At 41.4% G+C, this 15464-nt stretch overlaps 1 protein-coding gene and 1 long non-coding RNA gene across 3 annotated transcripts; one reads left to right on the top strand and one right to left on the bottom strand.

The window, feature by feature from the left end:
* Positions 1 to 792: 792 nt before the first annotated feature.
* Positions 793 to 2319, bottom strand: LOC119914048. Its single transcript, XR_005446714.1, has 2 exons — positions 2204 to 2319; positions 793 to 2098 (listed from the first exon to the last, which is right to left on the bottom strand). It is a non-coding gene; the product is annotated as an uncharacterized LOC119914048 (long non-coding RNA).
* On the top strand, positions 2302 to 15146 carry egfl7 (EGF-like-domain, multiple 7). 2 transcript variants are annotated; one of them, XM_038733026.1, is made up of 9 exons: positions 2302 to 2487; positions 6794 to 7050; positions 7672 to 7794; positions 8779 to 8891; positions 9764 to 9859; positions 10014 to 10223; positions 12054 to 12130; positions 12487 to 12649; positions 14629 to 15146. In XM_038733026.1, exons 2-9 carry the CDS (start codon positions 6971 to 6973, stop codon positions 14646 to 14648), a joined length of 882 nt encoding a protein of 293 aa, XP_038588954.1. In that variant the 5' UTR covers positions 2302 to 2487; positions 6794 to 6970; the 3' UTR covers positions 14649 to 15146. The 2 variants fall into 2 exon arrangements, with proteins under 2 accessions (XP_038588954.1, XP_038588955.1); XM_038733027.1 differs by lacking the exon at positions 2302 to 2487 and adding an exon at positions 4669 to 4833.
* The last annotated feature ends 318 nt before the right edge of the window (positions 15147 to 15464 follow it).

Consider the following 15464-nt stretch of genomic DNA (forward strand, 5'->3'; position numbering starts at 1 on the left):
TGTAGATGCATGCTTTGCACACCTGTCTACACAGTATTGACTTGATATCTATGTATTAAAATGTATTCCATTTACTTAATGTATTTTAGAGTTGTTGTTGGGCACATCTGCCCTCTTGTTCATGCCCTAACCAGGGTCACTGCTACTGCCCTTTAGCAAAATCTGTCAGGCCCTCTTTGACGCAGATCCGTTTCCTGTCAAAGTGAGATTTTTATTGTTCCAAGGGAGCAGGCTCCAGAATCTTGCTCCCCCAGCCTTTTCCTGTTTCCTCTCAAAGAGGAAGTGCTGCTTTGCTTCAGTTTTTTTCCCTCCCTCCCTCCCGCATCTTCTCTGGGACAAATCTGGAACACTGACTGCAAAACTTTGCTTGTGTGGGCCAAGTCTTGATTTCAAAGAATGAAAAGAGTTCCTTAAAAAGAGATACCCTCCCACTTCAGTCTCTATTACACAAGCTTACACACACACACCAGCGCATTCACAAACAAGCCCACACTGATTTTGCATTCTATATTCTAATGTGCCCCCTCTGAGCGATCAGCCTTGATGGTGTGTGTGGTCACCTGCGACCCCGAAGTGAAGTGTTCCCATGGTGCCTCAGCACGTAGACTCTTTGTTATCGCACAGAAAATAGTTATTTGTATGCAGGGAGGGTCAGATCATACATTAAGTCAGTGTAAGCGCTTAAATAAAGACTGACAGAACACCAAACACTAAGTATTCATCAGCAGTATAATTGCAGAACAAGAAGAGAAAGAAACTTGAACATGGAAAAAAATATGACAATATATCAAGTAATTTTTCATCATACATTTATGCTCTGTTCCATTTGAATGAAGTTCTGGTTCATGCCCCCTGAAGCCCAGTCACTCAACCAAACACACACACACAGAAAACGTGTTTGTGCATGTGTGCATGAACATTTAACTGTCTGCGTATGTGGTCTGGTTCTGCACATACTTAAAATGACAAATGAGTCCTCGTTGTCAGACTGATCTCAGTCAAGCTCAGCTTAAAGGCAGAGGAGGAGCAGCCAGTCCGTCTTTAACATGACAGCTACCGCTACAGAAAGCTATTTAGGCTCACATTAATGCCCCATCTGAACCCAGGTACGACCCCATCCAACAAACTCCAGATATCTTATGATACCAGTAAATACGAAAAAACAGGTTTCATAAGAGGTAATTCAAATTAATTTGTACTACTGACTCAGTTACTACCAAGTTCTTGCACTCCAGAAAGTCTTATGGACAGGCGCATTGGATGATAAACTAGAAAAATCCTGCACACTGTGAGGGTCTAAGGACCGAAATGTGAATAAAGTGAGTCAACACAGCGTGCAGGAGTTTGTTCTTTTACTACTGAATCGCTAAAATGTTCAAATTCTGCTATGTTGTGGGCCAAGAAATTTCAGTGAAGGAAATACGTTTAAAATTTGAGGTTTAAAGTTAATTTGTGAATTTGGAAACAGTTGCACATCTGACCACAAGGTGCATTTAGCAGCTGTTCTGTTCTCTTTGAAGCCTCCAGAACAATAATGAATGGACCTTGTTGTAAGAATGTTTTCAGAATTTTAAAATTGATTGGATTACCATGTTTTTTGAGAATTATTCTAACCACATTATGAAATAAATAAATATAATATGTTACAGGCTAATGTCAGGATCAACACAAGCATCTTTTAAAGCTTGAACATGTCCAAACTGTCTCTTTGCCAGTGAGGATGAGAGGGACAAAATTAATATTAAATAGTCTTTGTTTAAACATTTGCTACCTGTTCCTCACACTGGTCTGTGCTACAACAGAAGCACAAACGGAAGGAGGAAAAAGAAAATTCGTTCTAATCTTGCAGCAGTTTAACAAGCTCCAATTTGACAGATTTGATCTCACAGTGACCTTAACCACTGTAAACACCGGCCTATATGAGCTCCCACTGTGCCTTCAGCTGAAATATTTGAAATAACAGTTAAGCTAGGTGTGAGGTTCGGTAAATACAAATAACCGTCCAGTAGTGATGATTCCTGTGTTTTCCATCAGACTGCAAAGGCAGCAGAAGGCCTTGAGGTGAGAAGGCTGAAGGCACTTGCCCCCTTCAAGATGTCTGCACCACAATGGAGACAGAAAAATGCTTCAAAATCAGATTCGGTTTGAGCAGGATGGAGAGTGTTTGTGCAGGAGAGGGGTTTTATCAGCGGCAAACACTCACAGGAATTCCGGTTTGGGATTGTCCATCCAATTCCTGCGTTCCACAGGAAGCTCTGCATAAAAAGCAACTGAAAAACGCCCGAAGACATTTCATTTGGAGGCAGTCGACTCACGGGGAGCACATCGAATTAACCGCGAGGTTTTTATTTGAAAACCACCAACAAGAGCTTTAAAAGAAACTGGCACCATGGAAGAGTCCTCTTATCCACTGGACCGGCGGCTCGTGCCCATGGCCGCCGCTCAGCCTGTGCGCGCACACGCACCTGATGACCCCATACCGCGAGGGTAAGTTTAAAAAAAAAAAAGAAGAAAATTTAAACACATTTTCAAAGGCCGTGTTCATGTTCAGGCAATTGCGTTCTGTACAACTGTATTTTAAAATTTAATTTTCTGTTTTATTTTTTGAAAAAGGTCAGAATCGACTTTATTGGCCAATAATGAAACTGGCCGATTCTCATTAGCTCTGAATATACTCACACAAAAAAACACATTTACTGAAGGATACAAATGCAGACGTACAGCTAAACAAAGCTAAGATGCTAAACAAATATGAAATTTACACATAGTCTAAAACTTTTATATGCATAACTTATATATGACAAGAGCTGGACAACAAACTAGGCCTATTAATAGCTACAGGTCAGATTGTTACTGTGCTGTGGGGTTACAGTCAAACTCATGTATGACAATGAAAGAGATTGTATTGCAGTGCCTTTCATTTTGGGGATATTTTACTTTTTTTTTTAACTCATGCCCATTAGTGATTTCTATACCTCTAAAAATACGTCCGTAATACTTTCTTAATTGAAATAACGGCCATGTAACATAGACTGCATCAGTAGGCTAATCTAGAGCATGACATAAACACAGGAATAACCTTTATATTATAGTTATTCGTCATGTAAGGTTAGTCAAATATTGAACTTACTTGCCTAGGACATAGCTTTAGAGGAGAGATTTAATTAAAGCTCTTAATTACTATATATATTTAAAGTTTGACTGACGTGTTTTTTCTGAAGGTTTTTGAATTAAATATTACTTTACAAATAATTTAGTTATATTTTATTTGCATAAGACGCTAGGTTGAATGATTTGGCTAAGACTAGAAAACCTGACCTTAAGCAACAGTTTCTTTTTCTTTTCTTACAACTTCCTGTATGGCTGCGCTTCTCCGGTTCCTTCAGTTTTCCTTTGACAGTAAATTAAAGGATAGGTTCTCAATTTTTCAAGTCTGTTTTAAAACACTTGTCCCGTGCAAATTATATTAAAATTGGGACCGTTTGTGCTTGCTGTAGTCATTCCTCTTGCTTGTACTTATGAGATCCGTTGGTAATGCGCATAAAGTGATGGTGGATAAAAATCTACAGTAAGTCTACTTATTCTGGGTACATATTCAAAAGTTTATCTGAAGCCAATGTGAGGCTTCAGCTGTCTGAGTTATCCAAATCCAGAGGATTTCTTCCAAAGTTGCTGTCTTTTTTAGTACAAACTCCCTGCTTTGTGTTACAATCCTTCCACCAAAACATACATTATATGGCCAAAAGTATGTGTACACACCTGTTCTAATCCTTTTGGTAGGGGCTGTTTTTAATCGTAGGCTTTTTTTCAGGGAAATCTAAAAATTTTTAGACAATAGCTCTTCCAACAGTTCGTGTTTATAATATGACAATGCCCCCCGTGCATAAAGCCAGCTCCATAAAGAAATGGTTATTTGGTGTGGAAGAACTTGACTAGCCCGCACAGAGCCCTAACCTCAACCGTACTGGACGCCTTGGGATGAACTAGAACGGAGACTGCGAGGCAGGCCCTCTCTCGTCGAACATCAGTGACCTCACAAATGCTCTTCTGGATGAATGGGAAAATGCAGACACACTCCAAAATCTTGTAGAAAGCCTTCCCATAAGTTGTTACAGCCAACTCCATATTAATGCCTGTGGATTTAAAATGGGATGTCGTAAAAGTAAGATGCCCCGGTACTTTTGTCCATATAGTGTATAAATTAAACTTCAAAATGTCATACTAAAAAGACTTTGGAAGATACCTACGATCTGACTAACTCAAACAGCTGAAGCCTCTGATTTTGTCCCCAATCACTTACATCGGAAGCATGTTATGATCAGGGATCCCTTAATGGCCAGTAGGGACAGGAATGATTAGGCGACAGCACCCAGCATCTGTTACAATGTTCATACTTGAATGTTTTTTTAAGACACACTTGAAAATTTGTGAACCTATCCTTTAAATATACCAGCCGCACCTCTGCGGCGGTCTCTCTTCCCACCAGCCAGCCGATAAACCCAGTTTGGGAAGTTTATCATGAAGTATACATAGCCTGCACAGTGACGTCACACACGGTAACCCAGTACAGGCAGTCTGAGCTCCGGGACACCCAGCTGGAGGAGTGGGAGGACGTCCTACCATCACCCCCCATGTTCTCTGACAGTCTTGAGCTGCAGGGGAAACCTGACTTGTAGCGGAGTTTTATCACTGGGCTTTGAACTCACCAGCGGATTATAACTGGACTAACTTTCGTTCCGCGGGAGTTTCTCTACTTACCGCAGTGTGGGACTGTGTGTTGTTGTTTTTTTTTTGTGGGAGGGGGGGATTCATTTTAGGAACGCTGATTGCACGGTTTGTGATTATTTTTATATCCATGCATGCACCCTCGATATTTGCTCGTAGCTAACGGCTGTCCAGCGTGCGCGCTTGTTGTTCAGTGTTAGGAATGTGGTTTTCAATGCGTTTAGATGTCTTTATTTATGTTGAGTCATGTGTGAGCGTGCAACTCTGCGCGCGTGTATGTGAGAGTATAGCAGAGATGGTGCTCTGAGTTAAGGAGGTCGCTCTTAAAAACAGAGATCGCCAGACCTGTGCAGTGCTGTAAAACAGCGCCCTCTCATGACGAACGTGAGAAACGTTTCTGCTCATGTTATTCACTCATGTGTCAGTAGGCCAGAACTTATTACATTATGAATAATTAACGCACAGGAGACATGCAGATACAAACACGTGCTCTGAGCTATGTGATCACAGATATTCACCTGGATTACTTGTATCCTTTTTGTATGAATTGTATTCAAAGTGCTTTTTGCACAAACAAAATTAGATACATTCAGAATATTTGGGGGATATTTAAGTCTTGCTTCCATAATTAAGCTATGTACCACTTCACCTTTGGCTTGTACATCCCTTGTGTAGAAATATATAATGGTAATGTACTTTATGCATCCCAAAACATTTTTAATATTTTGATTTGATTTGAGTCTTCCATAACATCCAGAATAAAAAGCTATTTTCTGGCATATTTGTAGGGACACTGCTATACCACACCCAGCTGGTATCCAGACTTTTTGTTTTGCTCTTGCAGCACCTTCCTCACTGCCAATGTAATGCTGCTTTATTGTCACACACGTTGTATTGAAAGTGGCCCCCTCGCTGCCGTGATTTGTGAATGAACACAGGCTTCAAGATGTGCGTGTCCAGTCTCCGGGCGTCAAGCCAGCAAGGGGATCAGAGAGACACGCAAGCTTCTAACCAAGGCTTAGCATTTCCAGGATAACTGGAGACTCTCCTGCAGGCTACAGTCCTGTAACTTGCGATCACACCTGGCTGGCTTTAATGCCCCGTTCCCGAGGGTTCAGTATCTGATAAAAAACGTGCCTGTAGGATAGCCTCGCAGCAGGAGTGGATCCAAGCTGACTGTCATGCACTCTGGAGCTCCTTTACCACTCTTCCTTGCACACAGATGATCTTTCTTTTAATCCTATGCAGTATGTAATAATCCAAAATGGTGTGAGCAGATAAGTGAACATTTCTGTGAAGGGAGAGTTCTTTGTCCTTTTGTCCTGTCCTTTGTGCTATAGTCTCAGAGTCCATGCAGGTGCAGGTCAGAGAGAGTTCAACCTGCAAAGTCGGCAAGAACTCCGTATATAAAGCCAATAACCACATGCAATGTATTAGAGACCTACATATGTGGCTGTTTGTGTGCTTGTATGGCCTCTATTTGGCTGAGTGAACTCAGTAGGTTAGTTCAGACTTAGAGCCACTAAAACCAGTCAGGTCCACAGTTCGGCTTCACTTTCGTGCCAGCTGAAAGGCCCAAGGATGCATTCACGCATCTGCCTTGCAACAAGTTATATCTCTCTAAAAGGCTCTCTGTGTTGTCAGGAACATTTACTTCACATGGATTGGCAATTGTCTTCACTTGAGAGCTGGCACGCAAACCAATATCTAGAATGAGAGAGAGCAAACTAACCCTTCAGTTTGAAGCACACATAATACATAGGTCGCGTCTTTACTGCTGGCCATAAACATGTTTTAGGACTTGAGGAGGAAAATCACTCACCAGGGAAACACACTCAGTCTATGAGAAAAATAATAGGAATGTTAAACATTTGATCATTTTAGATTTAAAACATGACAAGACGAAACAAAAAAATCACTGAACTAGCCAATAATTTATTTGTTTGGTTGACATTTTAATTAAAGGAACTGTAGTGTAACGACAGAACTGCGTCACTCCGTCTTATAGACCAACAGTGCTAAATTGCTCTTTTAATACATAATTATCTCAAATTTCCACTCCTTACAGGTAGCTGGAGTCATCTTGCTGGAGGATAACGTGCACATTCGGCGTGAGGAAGACTTTGGCTACGATCCAATACCACCCCACCCCCCCTCCCCATTCATCCTGCTCTCCTATTCCCTTCAACTGGCATACAGAAGAGTGTGAGAGCCTGAGTGAGGGAACGTGGGAAAGTGGAAGACAATGTACCAAACGCTGTTTCTTTCCTCCTCCCTCTTCATCCTTCATGTGATGGGCACACCGCAGTTCTTCACTCACCACGGGTAACAGCTCACTTAATACTCTTCCTGTGTTTATTATGGCCTGTCATTTGGTCAGTTTGGTCCTTCAGCCACAGATCTCCACTTCGGCTGTCATTCAGACCTGTTTGTTTTAGCGACCTCCTCGTTCGACTTGATATTCTCACCCACTGTGAATGTATACAAATTGGTTAAATGACATTTAAACATTTAAGAGTGCACTCTCTCAGGACCACAGCTCTACCCTTATATCCTAGACTTTAAGACACATAACCATAATGGGAGTCATTTTCAGATCGTTTGCACAAAGACCAAAATAAACTGAAAGCCAAACCAAAGGTCAAGTGGAGCCTATAAGGTCAAATTTCAACTCGGACACATATTCTAGAGTGATTCCACGAGTCAGTCAGGGGCAAGTAGGCTGCACGTCGACTTTTGGTGACAAACAGAAACTTTGACACTCTAATCTGGAGTTCTTGGAGCTTTCTGAACCAGCCGGGAGCCACAAATATCTCTCTAGAATTGACTTACTAGCACTAAAACTTCTTATCTAAAACCAGCACAGCTTCTTGTACAGATGCTCTTTGAAGCTCAAAGTCCTTATTTCATGCCAATGAAGTTCAATCTCATTTCTTCCTTTTGCAGGAGGAGGACGTGTGGCCGAGACCTCCGTCACAGCGTTGTCGTGACAACAGAGTCGTATGTCCAGCCGATGCACAAGCCTTACATCACCCTTTGCCAGGGGCACCGGCTCTGCAGCACATACAAGTGAGTTTACCGGCACACAACAACACAAATGACAACATTATTAGACATCCTCCATTTTTGTTGGGCGAAACACCATCTGATCCACACAGGCTGGCGTTTCCATGAGGACTCGGGTCATAGCGGTGTCAAAACAGTGTTCTAATTAAGCTATCACAAGATGTTTATTATATGAAGGTGTAAACAATGCTTGACATGTTTAGGAAGGGAAATGGTCATAAATAGACTTTCTCCAACACACACACACACACACACACACACACACAGAACTGGGTCATGGTGGCACATATTTGGGTGGAATCTAAATATTGAGTACTTTGTGTAACTACGGGAAATGAACTGCCTGCCCACAGAGACCACGGTCATGTTTATTTTGGACTGCATCTCCCACCATACTTACACACTCTCAATCTCTCTCCAACTCTAATGCTTTCGAGTCCCCCCTTACATTCCCTCCATTTAATCCTTTTGTTTTAACTCTTCCCTCACCACCAAAAATTCTATTTCACTTTTGGAGTTTCTTTTCATGCTTTTTGCTCATTATGTGGGCAGGCCTCAGACAATTACAGGTCTCTAATCCCATTCTCCTTGCTGATTCAAATTATTTGATCCTTTTGTTTTCTGAAAACACTCCTCCCGTCGCTTTCACTTTGTAGCTTTTGCCTCAGTTGATCACTTTGTATCTCTCCTTGCAAACCAAACATACCAGAGTCTCAGCAGGCTGCAGTGAAATTTAGATCTGACTTTGCATCTCTTCTCCTGCCTCTTGCACCCTCCCTCCATCCCTATCTCATCTCTGACACACTCTTGGAAGTCAGTGGTCCGTGGTTTCAATATTCCACCAAATTCCCAGTCGCTCAACAACGTTCTCTCAGTCTGACAGAACTTGGAAAAGATTGGACCGGCTCAACTACACACGAGGGCGATGACAGCATTATGAAAAACCAGGAATCCCTAACTATGTGTGTCTGTGTTTTGTCTCCACAGGACTGTGTATGCGGTGGCATACCGGCAGGTGAGCAGAGCAGCACCTCCTTTGCGTTTCTACCCAGAGTGCTGCCCGGGCTGGCGGAGATTTCACTCCCATAACTGCAACCAAGGTAACCTGGAGGGGCACGTGATGGGCTTATGTGTTGATCCGTTTTACCGTATTTCTGTATTACCTGCATCTGTTGAGGAAAGAGGAAGCATTTTTCAAATGTTAAAGAAGTAGTTCCTTTTGGGAAACATGCACATTCACTTTCTTGCAGAGAGTTAGATGAGGAGATCAATAACGCTCTCAAGCATGTACACTAAATATGAAGATACAGCCAGGGGATGCTTAGCTTAGCATTAAGACTGGAAACTGAGAAATTGCTAGCCGAGCTCTGTCTTAAAAGTAAAAAATAAAAAACATTAATAAAAGTATAAAAACTCCAGCATGCAGGCAGGCAACCAGTGAAAAGAGGTAGTCAAGAAATAGTCCAGCACATACCCTCCATTAAACCACAACTTGTCTGTTTTACCTTTTTTTAAACAGCTTAAACAAATGAGATATATAATGTGTAAATTAGTGAAATTTAGAGGTGGCGGCTCCCTGTGTTTCCAGCCTTTATGCTAGGCGAAGCTAACTGTCTCCTGGCTGTAGCTTCATATTTAGCGCTTAGATTTAAGAGTGGTATTGATGCCCTCATCTCTTAGGAAGAAAGCGAATAGGCCTAATTTCACATAACTCACCATTAAACCACAACCACATTGTTCTTTGTAAAGAAAAAAATTAAAAATGAATGTGTTAATTTCAGAGCTTTAGCGATGCTGGTAGGCAGATTTTAAAGCTGTTTCCCCCCTGCTACCAGGTTCTGTGCTAAGCCTGGCTGCATATTTAGCATACAGACTTGAGAATGGTATCAATTTTCTCATCTAACTCTTGACAAGAAAGCAAAGAAGCTTATTTCCCCACATGTTGAATTATTCTTTTAAATATCTCTTACAGCTGTGTGTGGACAACCCTGTGTGAATGGAGGTACCTGCTTAAGACCCAACCAGTGTGCTTGTCCGTTAGGCTGGACGGGGCACCAATGCCAAACAGGTAAACACACACACACACACACACACACACACACACACACACACACACACACACACACACACACACACACACACACACTTACCTGCACAACCTCACAAGTGTCTGTGAACAAACACACATATAAACCCATTTCTTTGTCCTTCTTGTCTGTCAGATGTGGATGAGTGTAGCGAGCGGCGGCCGTGCACTCAGGAGTGCGTGAACACAGCTGGCAGCTATCGATGCACGTGCAGAGACGGCTTCAGGCTCGCCGGAGATGGCCGTTCCTGTCAAAGCCTTCCTCTGCCTCCTCTTCCTCCCCCTGCCACTCCTCCCTCTCCCACTCAGACCAGCCAGCCAACAGTGGGTGGTCATACAGATGCGGGTAAATGAGTAGCATAGGTGTGTGCGTGCGTTCACGTAGTACAATTTTGTGTCTTGCAGCAGCAAAGTGTCTGGAGCACAGAAGAAAAGAACATAGCCAGCCTCGCGGTCCATTATTACTTTTGGTACGCGCTATGCCACTCTCAACTCGTACCGTGAGTAATAATGCACTGCGACTGGTGCCAACTCCAGACAGATGCCTTGTGGTCTAGCCCCGTGTGGTGAGACTGGGATCAGTTGGTCTTTGATAATGACTCAGTTGACTCCTATGAGTCCTGTAAGTATAGCAAACATCTGACTCTAATAGAGCTCCCATGCTGATAGAGACATATTTTTATCCGCACACTCCAGTAGTTCCCTTAAAAATGTTGTAATGTTGTCTCTTAGCAGAAAATTGTTTTTGTGTGCTTCCTGTAACTTAGCAACTAAATAATACAGCCCCCCTCCATGTCTACAAATGTGGTCATTGCCCCCAGGACCATTCGTTTCAGCGTTTTGGGATTTAATGCAACATGAAACCTTAAAGAAGACTTTACTTTTCCCGATTTCTCCCACGTCTCTCCACCTTTGGGAATTTGTGAGTCACCAAACTGCAAATTGAAAGGGGATACTGTCTCATGCTCTGTCAGAACATGAAATATCTCTATGTAAATGTGAGATTGCCAAATTTCTCAGGCTCTGCTTCAAAACTCCCCCTTATCTATCAGTGTTTCTGTACAGAAGAAAGACTAAATTCACATAAAATAGAACTCCTCAGCTAAAATGAGACCAACCGTTCACTCCCCTGACAGTCCTGCATTTATTGGCGAGTCAGCAAAAAGACAGAAAAACCACATGAAGGAAAAAAAGGGGAGGATAAAAAAAAAGCCAAAATATGACATATCTTTCTGCTTGGTTGAAAGCAGCAGAGGGTTTCATCGCTCAGCTCTCGCATACAAAACTGCAAGGCCAGCAGAGATGTTTTGCTTGAGGCTGCATTCCATTATCTGTTCATACGCACACGTCAGAAGGATGTTGATGTAGATCACAGATATAAACACGGGTTTAAATGCTCAAAAAGTAGACCACCGCTCTGACTGCCAAGCTGCTGTGGAGGAGTGTTGGACAAAACTTGTGCATCTCCATCTTCCTCATTTTTTCCTCCCCGTCTCTCTTTTTCACTGTGCTCTCTTGGCCAACACTTGTGTTCTCATTCCAACTCCATCAACCCTGTCTGCTGGGGGTCATCGCCAGCTCCCCCCCTTTTCTTCCCCCTCCTCCTCCTCACCCTGTTTCTGAACTTCTTGTCTCAGTAATGGACCACATCTGGGAGAAATTGAGCTACTCTTGATCTGTCTGCTAAAGCACAGCTAGAAAGCAGGGGGTCCCCAATTTTGCATCCCGATCTGGGTCCCGCCTGTTCCATTCCCCCCGGGTGGAGCCAGACAGACACTTCCAGGCAGAGAAAGGATGAATGAGTGCTTGTCTATTTCTGGTGACCTCTCTTTCAGCTTATGTATCAGCTTTTTTTGGCCATTCCCGTATCCATGATTCCCCCCTGTGCCCTAAATTCTCCTGGCCTCCCTGCAGCTCTGCTGTCCTCTTCCTGGTTTGGAGTTTAGAGACACTTCTTTGACCTTGAATCACTCGAGGCGAGGGATTGGTGAGGGGCAGGATGCTTGAAGGAATCTTCCCAGAAATAAACTTTAGATCAGAGAGAGAGGAGTAAACGCATCATTCTCGCTTTTGATCGTTGCCCTAACCCTTCTCTCCTCACTTAAGTTTCCACAAATTCAAACGCTGTAGTCGCCCTCCTCTGATGTATATATCTGTATTTGTATGGTTTCTACAGGTGGAAGGTTCGGCCTGGTGGAGAATGTGACGGAGGAGGTACAGAGCCTGAGGAATAGAGTAGAGCTCCTGGAAAAGGTACACAGAAAAAAAACTCACGCACACATGTTCCAACACAAGCGCACAAATAAAAGCCACCTACCCTGATACCTCCCAGCTTCGCTCACCAGGAACACCTCTGAACGTTGTATGATGGGATGATATAAAATCCTAGTAATTTAATCCCCAAATCAAAGATGCTTTGAAATGCCAGACCTACACAGTTTTCTTGAATTTTTTATGTGTTTTATTAGAATCCTGCCTATGTTTAATGTAACAAGCAGAAAGGGTAAATGAATGATTAATTTTGCTGCAGGTCACATATGTTGTTTACAAGGTGAGTAATAGTCCTTTTCCTTCTCTTTCCCCACATCTCCCCTTCTCGCTCTGTGCAGAAGTTGCAGTTGGTGTTGGCCCCCTTCAGCAGCTTCTTCCCATTGTCGCTGGACGAGGGCTTGTCAGAGAAAACCACCTTACTGTCTCACTCCTTCCAGCAACTAGACCGCATCGACTCCCTTAGTGAGCAGGTTGGCTTTCTGGAGGAGCGCCTCGGCACATGTGAGTGACCACAGGCTGACCTTTGATTGTTCGTAGTTCAAAGCATACGCACTTAGGAGGAGAGAAAATCCAATATTTAGTTGAACACAACTAGAATGTTTTGTCCCAGAAAAGCAGCAACAGGATTCAACTTCAACTTCTTCAAAAAGATCAGAGACCACGTAAAAGACCAAATGTAACAATTGTCCATAATGTAATAAAATGAAATGTATTACAGCTCATATTACCAAAAATCCAATAAATTAATAAAATCTTGTGCTTGTAACACAATAACCTTTTTGGCTATGACATTATAAGTTCAATGATACAATCAAAGTAAATCAAACTGTAAGTGAAATGATACATTTGCTCTTAAATTTTAACCTAATTAAGACAAGATTAGATAACACAAGTAGGAGTTTAAGAGTATTTAAACACTGCAGCGATAACATACTCTAATTTGCACTAAACACAAAGTACAGCTGAGAGACAGATGAGTATTGGAAAAACCAAAAAGTTTGAAATGATGATGGGATTCCCAAATACTACAATTCATCCTTAGGAGAACATGAAGTCTGTACTAAATTTCAAAGCATTCCATCCAGTATTTGTACAGACAATTTCATTCAACACCACAAAAGTCAACCTCATGGTGGCACTAGATGAAAAGCCAGGGGATCAGCAAAGTCAGTAGCAAGTCTGGACCAAAAAGTCTACTGACCAGCAACCGACACTGCCACCCCTACAGCCACACCACTAGCTTTGCTAAATCATTTATCATTTAAGTTGAGCATTTAAAAGTTTAACACTGACTAGACGTGTCAGTCGTAAGTCACTAATCCACTTGTACATGGCCTTTGATTGACACACTGTCCAGTGCTTAACACTGACAGCTTATTCTAGTGAAAATGATGACTAATAAGTACATAGGCATGTATAGTTGGGCTGGGCAATAAAACAATAATGATAATTATCACAATATAATTTTCCTCAATAACAGTATAAATTATAAACAAATTGTCAAAAAATATTTGATTTAAATTATTAGAATCTCAAATGAATTAGCACTTAATTTTTCTATGAAGGTTTATTTTGTTGAGGCAAAGGGACTGAAAAAAGAGTTACTAATCATATTTTTTGAATGTTCTACCTCAGATTTGTGAAGTGACCCACTGTTTGGCAGAAAGTGTTTGTCACGTTCTGATCATAAAGAATAGTTTAACCACACAATTAATCATCTGGCCTTCAGTTTTCATTCAGGGGCAAAAATCAGCCATTAAACTTGAAAGAAATAATGATTTGACATTTATCATCATCAACTGATAGGAAATGTTTTTATCGTGATAACATTTTTGCCCATATCGCCCAGCCATAATGTTTAGTGTAAAGAACAGTAAAGATGTCAATCAAACCAAGCTTGTTTTTATTATATCTATTCTTGTCTATAAAATCAGGTTTTTTAATTTTAAAGCACATTAATTAATGCAGTTATACCTTCATAAACCTTGATTTTAAATTTTAAATTTAAGGGCAAATCTATTAATTTAAGATTTACTGTCTGCTTTTTAAAAAAGAATAGTTATCATGTCAATTTCAGTATGGCTTATGTTTGTCTTGACACTGTCTTGGAATATCTAGTTGCATATGAGGCGTTCCCACATGGAATCCTGACCTTGAGAAACTCAGCGTTGGAGATTTTTATTATGTTCTGAGCTTTATCACATTTGGTTTTATTACATTATGGTCAATTATTACATTATGGGACTTCCGATCATGAATCTTCAACTATGTAAATTTTAGGCCAACAATCTTTAAATTGTGAATTCCCCTCAATTAGGATTCCAGTGGGTAAAATGAAATCAAAGCATGGTCTCATGGTGTATAACAGATTTTATTCAATTTTACAATCACTGCCATAAAGTATGCAATTGATTTATAAACTTTGGATAAGAAAGCGGACAATATAGTGTTGTAACTCTTTCCGCTCTCCTCCCATGTAGGTTCTTGCCGGGAGAATTAGCCACCGAACATGACCTGCAACATTCCCAGACATCTCCCATGAAGTTAATAATGATGACACAAACCTGCCAGAGGTTGTACACACCGAGACGGCTGGCGTTTGTAAGAAAGGGGATGGCTGCAGAGACGGCCGCAGTTCATGTCACACAAATCATCTGTGATTTCCCAATAGCTTCATTTACATTTCTTGTTGGATTACTGTCAAATTTTTGATTTTGTAACCGTGCCAGGGTCAGTGTCAGTATTGCATCATCCCTGTAACATCTGAATCAAACCCCCTGTTGGGATCAAAGGTCACATTGGCCACTTTGTTTCTGTGTTTGTTTTGCATCAGTGCAGCTGTGTCCTCTGTCAAAGCCCAAATTGTCCTGAGGCAGACACGGACATCTGTATTTATCTATTTAAATTATAAGTACTTGTAGTTATTTCTCAATGCGCCAATAGACTTTTTTTTTTTACCTAGTTTTGTAACATTTTGTAATAAAAGGTCTTAATCAAATCACCATGTGTGCTCATTAATATGAAAGGATTACTGAATGATCTTTGCAAATGGCTTGTATACTACTGATACAAGTTAACAAACAAACACTTAAGCTAACAACACTGGATGTCTCCTGTTTACCTCTTATATGTGCTATCATCAGTAGTGGAGGACATAAGTGCCATCAAAGACTATTTATATTTTATGTATTGCTCAAGGAGAGACGCAATTCTGCCCTTTATGGTAGGTATATAATATTAAAGTGTTATTTTACGCACTGCTGGCCGCCGGCACACAATAGCAAGCATATTATCATATGTAGCGCTGTACTATTTG

Source organism: Micropterus salmoides, unplaced genomic scaffold (assembly GCF_014851395.1).
Source record: "Micropterus salmoides isolate LMB-PRFRI ecotype aquatic unplaced genomic scaffold, ASM1485139v1 Ms_hic_scaffold_20, whole genome shotgun sequence".
In the NCBI taxonomy this organism is placed as follows: Eukaryota; Metazoa; Chordata; class Actinopteri; order Centrarchiformes; family Centrarchidae; genus Micropterus; species Micropterus salmoides.

What these genes read in the sequence shown, in the direction of transcription:
- egfl7 (XM_038733026.1), top strand. Translation starts at nt 6,971, where the DNA reads ATGTACCAAACGCTGTTTCTTTCCTCCTCCCTCTTCATCCTTCATGTG. An exon ending in CGGCTCTGCAGCACATACAA is followed by an intron (nt 7,795 to 8,778) that starts GTGAGTTTACCG and finishes TTGTCTCCACAG; the next exon opens with GACTGTGTATGCGGTGGCAT. An exon ending in GAGTAGAGCTCCTGGAAAAG is followed by an intron (nt 12,131 to 12,486) that starts GTACACAGAAAA and finishes CGCTCTGTGCAG; the next exon opens with AAGTTGCAGTTGGTGTTGGC.